The 8,419-nt window shown below is 36.0% G+C and overlaps 2 protein-coding genes across 2 annotated transcripts in view; both read right to left on the bottom strand.

Moving 5' to 3' along the window:
• The window catches only part of LOC134823196 (uncharacterized), a 175,476-nt gene that overhangs the window by 130,841 nt on the left and 36,216 nt on the right, over nt 1–8,419 (bottom strand). The gene's annotated exons all lie outside the window — the stretch shown is intronic.
• On the bottom strand, nt 3,044–6,060 carry LOC134823696 (superoxide dismutase [Cu-Zn]-like). The gene is made up of 5 exons (XM_063835230.1): nt 5,968–6,060; nt 5,626–5,766; nt 5,062–5,122; nt 4,861–4,953; nt 3,044–3,120 (listed from the first exon to the last, which is right to left on the bottom strand). Exons 1-5 carry the CDS (start codon nt 6,058–6,060, stop codon nt 3,044–3,046), a joined length of 465 nt encoding a protein of 154 aa, XP_063691300.1.

Here is an 8,419-nt window from a genome sequence, read left to right as displayed (position 1 = left end):
CATTAAAACTATCATATACATTGTACTACAGCTATACCTGTCATAATGCATGTAACCACTAACCATGTGGCATCTGTATTTCAAAGCCTTACATATCTTGTTAAGTATAGACTGCTACTTGTGCTCAGATATGACAATCCCGCTAAATCCCGCTTAATACCAGAATAGAGTGGAAGTATGAACTATATAATTAAACATACCACTTCATACATTAATTAATATGCGCATAAAATCTCCTTTACATACAGTCGGCTGCAAGCCACTCAAGGCAACCGATGATTTCGCAATTAAACAATCATTAATTAGCAGTCTAATTAACGGCGTATGACCAGTATAATCTCCTGTGTACAGTGAGCTAGCTCTCTCCCATGAAGCAGTGGCGTTGACAGGTTTCAACAAACCTGTTCTCCAATTGAGAGTCTTACATACTCTAGCCACTCTCAGCTCTTTTGATTTAGTTTTATTAAAATTTGTGCGGTAGCTTGGTCCAGCTTTATTATAAAATATACCCACGGTTGAATATATTATTAAACTGAAGCTTCCTGTTGCTGGCTGTGTGCTGGTATTGTATCACGGGTGGTAGTATATTGTATCACATCACACGCCCTATCCTGTAGCTGTGGTGGCTGTCTACATAGCTGTCTGTTGAGTAGGAATCTGATATTCTGATAACAACACCCCTGCCGAGTGCTGAGTTCTTATCAGTTGATAGTTATTGTGCTGCTAGCAGGTATAATTGCAATGTTCCCATATCGGAGTGATTGTTAATTGGCTCGCCAGTGCTGATTTGTTTGCTGACTGGTCTGCTAATAATACACACACTAGTTGTTTGGTATTTGGCAAACGTTTTGTTGTATTTGCTTTGATCTCAGTGTCGACCTAACTATATCTGCAGTATTGTTGCTTTGAATGTTGTGTGGAGAGCAAGTGTTGACCTAAGTATATCAGTTGTATCCTTGTGAACTTCATTATTGAAAACAACTGTTTAAATATTATGTATAACTACACTCAGAAGGCACTTGGAGGCACATTAGGGCCCATATAGATTTAATGGAACCTACTGATGATCATCTCTGTTTGCAACGATAATTAGTTAAAAGTGCGCGTTTTTTTAATAGTAGTTCCCTAATTTACTTACATTAGTTTAAACTATTCTACTTTTGTTTCCACTATCGTTTAATTTGCTATGTCATGATGATTTCGGTTCACAACTATTTTCTGATGCATGTTATGTATTGTTTGTAATTGTGTAAACATGTACTTCAGAGTTTTTGCTATGTATTATTTCTAAATTATTGCTTTATATTATAATACTTAAATGGCCTTGGAACCATCAGTTAGACTAAGATGGTTCTTATTCGATCACTTGACTCAAACAAACCTGAAAAGTTACAACTCCAAAAGTTACACCTCTATGAGAATTACAAACCATTTACTAACCAGTTACTAACCAGTTACTAACCAGTTACTATGGGAGTTAATAACCAGTGACCTAACAATGAGAATGGTGCGCTCACTCCTGGATCTGCCAGTAGAAGTTCTACTAGCAATCATCTCATGTTTATCAGGTTAGATTGTAACATGATTAATCTGGCTTGTTTACTCTTAAGCTGAACTTTGATCTGCACCGATGTTGTTTGATCAATCAGTGTATTAAGCAGCCATATATAATATACATAAACCAACATCTTTGAGAGGTTTCCACCCAACAATAACATCTCTCCACCCCAGAGAAAGATATTGTACAGCTCCTGCGTACGTGCCGCTACCTGAACAACATATCCCGCTCAGGCGGAATATGGCGCGCACTTGCAGTCCACCACTACGGTCCGCACCTCATAGCCTTGTCAAACAAACACGCAGAGTGGTTTTACAAACACGTGCTGACTAACTACGGGTGCTTGCTCGGCACGTGGGTCAGGGAGGATTACCCCTTTGGGGGCCTGCTGGATGTCAAGTTCCAAGATAACTCAATAGTTGGCTCCACTTGGAGACCCCATCCTGACTTGGGGAGGCCGTTAAAGAAGACGGGACTTTTTGTAATTCAATATAATGATAACGATGGAGTTTCAGTGCAGTGTGATATAGACGGTAAACGCAATCACGAGAGTTGTATTGAGTTTGAAACCAAAGAGGGAAGTTTAGTACAATTCCGAACTGTGTGTAAAAATCCGTTGGACCATCGGATAGTTATAAAATCGCATTTTTCTTGGAATAAAAGTTCCGAGTAACACTAACAATTTATGATTCAGGACGTTTTTGATAAGCTGATTTTTTTACTACGTGAAATCTTTAAACATTGACATGATTCCAATTTTCATCGATAAATGACTGAACAATTGTATATGGTAGTTATGCTTGTATAATTTACTTTTGGACTGAAGATAGAAGTAGTTACTGATTGTAATAAATTCCTAGTCAAAGAAAGCTCCCAATCCAGTATAACAAAAATATAAATGATTATAAATGCAAATAAATTAGGCAAAACTTCAAAAAGTATCATTAACTGTTTCCTCAAAAAGAAAACCGACGTTTTTAGACTACATTTACTATGAACCAGTCATATATATTTCAAGTGTATATTATATACACAAATCACCCTTAAACAACACAGCCCTTTTTAAAACAAGTTTATAAGTAAATTATACTTTCAAAATAAAAGAATAAAAATGTATTTTACGTTTGAGGAATCAACATAACATTTTAAGCTTTTTAATTGTCAAAAATTCAAATCCATCAATCATACCAGATCAAAGTTCACAAAATATCACAACCAAAATGTAACCAAAATACGCCGGTATTTTGAGAAACTAACAATTACGAGGGTCACGCAAACACTTAACATCTTTTTATACTGGTTATTCTAACATCAAACAAATATACATATTTGGTTATTGAGCATTTGGTACTGAAAAATTATAATGTAGTCAATACATTGTCCATCATTTTAAAGTAAATACATGTAAGTGTAACAGTAACATGTACATATTTTAGAGTGATGTTACATTGTTACTCAATGTCACTACTTCAGAGTTGTAAGATATTAGGAGCAGAACCCGATGATTCCACAGGCTACACGTCCTCCAGCATTACCTGTCTTTAGAGACTCATCATTACCACCTGTCAAAATGGTTTTATTACCTGTGCTGTGCTGTTGGTACAGCTGGACAAAAGGATTTCGCGATTATTTTGGCCAAAAATCGCGATATCGCGAATTACATTTCGCGGTACATTAAACTATACATAAAATTTGTCGCAAATAATGGGAAAAATCGCGATTCCGTACATGCCGCGATTTCCTTTTGTCCCGTGTTAGTACTTATAGAAATTCACAACAAAAACAAGAAAATAGTCGTTACGGATTTGCAATAGAACGATTTGCTCAGACTGACAGACTTGATCACAGTGCTGGCAAGCACAACCGCCGCCGTTATACTCACTATACTATTTACCCCCTATGCTATTATACCCCCAACAGTAAAGTTTACTGTTGTGATTTAGTATTCTCTGGTGTTGGGCCATCCCTTGGGTTGTGGAGCTCAGTTCTGCTTTCTATAGGTCTATATTGTGCATTAGGCTAATTTGAAAGTTAAGAATCAAAAAGTTGCACACGTGGGGACACGCCCAAATTGATTGAAAATTGCTATTTTTACGATTTTTATCAACTTTGGAGTCCCGTTGTAATGTAAGTTCTCATTGACATTTTTTGAAACTTTGTATAATGTTTATCAAACTATATATATAAAATACCAATATGCAAAAAATTACGGTGATTCAATTTTAAATGCGCACGCAATGTCCGCTCGAAGTTTGCACGTGCGAAAGGTGAGAATTTTGCTCATTCGTGATGTCGATTAGATTCTGCTTTCCCACGACAGTTAAATAGTAAATTTATAAATGAATTTAATGCCAACTTGAATGAGTATAAAGTGGCATATTCAGTCAGTGATCGACAGATATTCTTGTCTAAACACAAGGAAATGTTTTCAAAGGAAAAATTTCGAAATCGTTGAAATTACCTCCTTATCTAATGAAGTTATCACTTTATATTTCGACTTTGTAAAGTACCCTGACATTAACGAGGTCTGATCGTCATCTTCTTATAGCGTTCGATGTCTGTGTGAAGGTAAAATGGCGACATCCTCTGGATCAGGCAGAGGTCGAGTGTTATCGGGATTACTTTTGTAGTAGTTATACAGCAATACTAAGGTATTTCCGCAGTAGTCCCATTACCCTGACATTAATCAAAAAGAGATGATATTTGACCGAAACCCATAATTGGGTAGAGTGGACCGCTGCCAGTGTGTCTCTTTCCCAAACAAAAGTACTAAATGATATTAATTTGAATGGCCGTCTGCAAATGCAAAATAATACCGAGAATGAAATCGGTTGCTCGCTTTTCCCATTCATTTACAATTACAATTGTAATAGATTAAGAAGAACTATATGAAATAACTACCCGAAGGCAGCTGTACTCAGCAATAACGATTCAATAAACATCAGCTAATTTGACGCTAACTATATTACCGCCCTTATATTATCCCGAAATACTGGGTATCGACCCGAGAGGAACCAAAATAGATTTGTACAGCGTGTGATTGATTAATCGAAAATCAATTAATCGAAACTTATTTACACAATTCGTAAGCCGTGAATGAATGGAAAAAGCGAGCGTCCGATTTAATTCTCGGTATCATTTTGCATTTGCAGACGGTCATTCAAATTAATATCATATACTTTTGTTTGGGAAAGAGAGACACTGGCAGCGGTCCACTCTGCCCAATTATGGGTTTTGGTAAAATCTGTTAATTATATTTATAATAAATAAATGAATTGTATAAAGTGTTACATAGTAATTACCTTTGCCAAGGTCGTCAACTCCAGCATGCAGAACCATAGTTCGACCGATGACGGAGTTAGCTCCAAAAAGTGACACTTGAGGATCAGTGATCACTGAAAATATTGAATGTTACTGTTAGTACTAAGAAACTAAGGTAACAAATCAGAATTAGGCAGACACTTACAGCTATTGTATGGGGGAGTATTATATTATCAACTAACCAGTTGTGCATTTTCCGGCTCCATCAACTGCAACGTTACCCAAATCTCCCACATGCCTCACCTAGAGAATTGTAAGTAAAATTCACCTTCAAAGTGAAATCTTCATCAGACATGTTGCATCCGTTTACTTTCAGAGAGTAATCATTCTACAGTTCATGAATTGCTTTTAACATAGAATTTAAAAATTCTATAAACGTCGAAAACCAGAAGATCAAGAAGATCAAGAAGAAATTGACTTGTAATATTTCAAATTTCATATTTTATTTTATTGATTTTTTCGATTATTGGGTTTCATTTTTGTAAAATAAAGAAATGAAATAAATCCCCAAATACCATGATTTAATTTGGGGTACGAAATGCGGTGGTTTTCAAAAAAAATCCCATAATTTCGTTCCAAAATCATTTAGGTCGTGACCGGAATTATGTCAAATATAAATATGTCTTCAAGTAAGGTATTCAGATAACAAATAGCAGTATCAATTTCAACAACATTCGAATAAAAAATTTTATTACGGTAGGCATTCGGCAGCAACAAATCTAAGAGAAACAAAGAACTTATGCTACCTCATCCGTTGGTCCTCCATGAGTTTTCTTGAAGGGGTTGAAGTGGGGTCCAGCAGAAATACAACCATTGGTATTGTCCCCGAACTGATGTACATGGAATCCATGATGGCCTTCAGTCAGAGCACCGTTCTCTAGCTCGACCTGGATAAATAGTAAATCAGGGTTCTTGAACCAAATCAGATTTACAAATGTAATCAGGTTTTGTTCAAAATATTGATATTAGAAAGGTCTCTCTGAAAGGGTCAGAAATGTTTAAATTTATTTATTTAGGTTTAAAAGAATATCAGCAGTTCGTGAATTCTAATTTTGAAGAAGTCCTCAGAAACCTTTTGCATTACTTACAGTCAAAGTGGTAGGAGCCCCGTCCTTTTCTTGGGAAAACTTGATTTTTCCGAAAGACTCTTTGTCATTCCTCAAAACACAGATGGCATTCATTTTCTATTCAACTAAATGGATATTAGACTATATTTCACTTCGGTATCACCATGTATCAAGTCATACAAATCGATCAAAAAATGTGATTCAAGGTGGCAGGGGTCTTGAGATGAGGATTGTTTTCTAAAAGATAGAAGAAAATTGGTAAAATAAAAAACAAAGGCGAAGATTCATAAACAAATGTTTGATAATATATAAAGATTATTATTGAACATTGCATCTCTTGATTCATGTTACCAAACTTATTTAAAACAAAATATTGTATGTCATCTAAATGCTACTTAAGATTTATTATATACTCTAAAAAGTAAAATGATCTGAAATTAAAATGATAACAACTGAAGCAAATTGTTCCACTGAATTAACAAACTAAATATATAATCACTACTTGTCATCAAGGACAAAAGGAAATCGCGGCATATGCATGTGCGGAATCGCGATTTTCCCCTTAATAAGACGAGACACACGGACATGTCTAATGGAGCTTAGCTTCTTGGTGTAACTGTTGAGCTAACCAGGAAATATAGAACAATTCGAGAGAAAAATAATGATGAATAAATAAATAAAAGATGGTAGATTTATAGGTGCAGTCGCAGTCCTCGATATTACTAACACATTTCTATGGATTACTTTTGGGACTTTCGGGCAGGACAACAGTTATCATCTGTATTTAAACTTCGACATGTGAGATTTTAGCCGAGGTGATGAAAGGAAATAGTGGTAGAAGCATTATGATATCCCGGTAATATAACGAACATTTTAATAATGCTACATACTTAGCCTAGGGAAGCCCCACCAGAGACTCAAGTTCGCGTGATATTAGAGTATTAGACAGGTAAACTGTGGAACCAGCTTCCATCTTCCTTCAATCTACATAATTTATAACCTGCAGAGTTTACCGAATATGCTGTGTGGCTAAATAGTTTCTAGTACTAGTGCTGTTCTATAGCAATAACATATTTGAGATTATGATATATGCTATTGTTTAGCCTGGCGCGCCCAATCTAACCAGACTAACGAGCTAGTTAACGAATATATGACATCTAATTTAGCTCTGCAAATACATATCTTTTGCCGCAATTTTGCATAGTTTGGCTTGTCTCGGTGCCGCGATCTTTGGCCTGAATAATCGCGATTTTCTTTTGTCCTTGCTTTTCATTTGCCTCAAATCAATCTACGTGACTAAGGACAGGTACATACTTTACTTCACTAGAAGAGCTTTTCTCTTTGAACTTCGATATTATCATGAAAATGATCACATAAATAGCCCACAGAAGCATGGCTAGTAGATTTGAAATAGTAAGGTCGAATTTGTACCCAAGAGTGTATGTGAAACTAAACATAATTGTTTTGCTAACCCAGTTAACCATCAATGCATGTACTCCACAATTGGTGCTGAAATAAAGTAGGACAAATTTTCCCAATGAAGACAAAGCAAACAGTGATATGCTTGTGGCACCAAATCCATTGTAACTGTTCGACTGATCACCCTCGAATAGTGCCATTATAATATCACATAATACAATACCCAGGAACAAGTTAGAAGAAACCTCCAGAAATGACCTCATCTTTGTTTCATTGTTGAGATCTTCAATTCCAGCTTGCTTCTCTTGACGACATTTATTCAAAAAGCACAAGCATAAATGTGCAGTAAGAGATAATACTCCTCCAATAAGCACCTGGTTCACTGGTAAGGGCTGGATTCTTGAGATACTACTAAGAAGAATAGCTAGGAATGCTCCCAAACACCCATACTTTTCAGCTCCATGATACAAAAGTACAAGAGGGAATAGAATTGCCGTTATGTTTTTATACGATGGCTCACCAAAATTGTGATTCAGATCAAATACATTACACCTCAAAAGGAATGACAGAGATAACGATGTCAAAACAAGTGAGGCATTGACATTTGGAAGCCTCACTTTTCTATACCAGTAGTAGTTGCAGATGAATAGAATGAGAAGTATCAGTGCATGGGAGCCTGCAGCATAACATGCAGGGATGGGATTGACAAACCTTTCTCTAAGATGAAATCTGCTGTAATAATAATCCGTCAAGCCATAGAATACAAGAGGTAGTGCAGTCTTTGTGTAACCAGACAGGTTAGATAAAGCAGATGCCATTTTCTAAGTTCACCTGAGGCAAAGGATGGAGAATTAACAAATGTGAAGAGATCACAGCTACAGTAAACACCAGTATCCAGTAATTTTTTTTAAAAACAAAGAACAGAGTCAAAGCTGTGAAGTAATTGAAATGTGGTTACACAGTAGCATTCTCGAATGAGTGACTTTAGGGAAGTGTCATATATAGTTTTAGGGAAAATAAAGGGTGTAAATTATATCCAGAAGAAGAAGCAACA

Source organism: Bolinopsis microptera, chromosome 11 (assembly GCF_026151205.1).
Source record: "Bolinopsis microptera isolate Bmic1 chromosome 11, MBARI_Bmic_1.0, whole genome shotgun sequence".
Lineage (NCBI taxonomy): Eukaryota > Metazoa > Ctenophora > Tentaculata > Lobata > Bolinopsidae > Bolinopsis > Bolinopsis microptera.
Note: the sequence above shows the minus strand (reverse complement) of the source record. Positions and strands in the feature narration are given on the sequence as shown.

Excerpts from the sequence above, each read along its gene's own strand:
- LOC134823696 (XM_063835230.1), bottom strand. The coding sequence starts at position 6,060 with ATGAATGCCATCTGTGTTTTGAGGAATGACAAAGAGTCTTTCGGAAAA. Across the intron at positions 5,767-5,967 it reads GGGCTCCTACCACTTTGACT|GTCGAGCTAGAGAACGGTGC; the intron begins GTAAGTAATGCA and ends CTATTTATCCAG. Across the intron at positions 5,123-5,625 it reads ATGGAGGACCAACGGATGAG|GTGAGGCATGTGGGAGATTT; the intron begins GTAGCATAAGTT and ends ACAATTCTCTAG.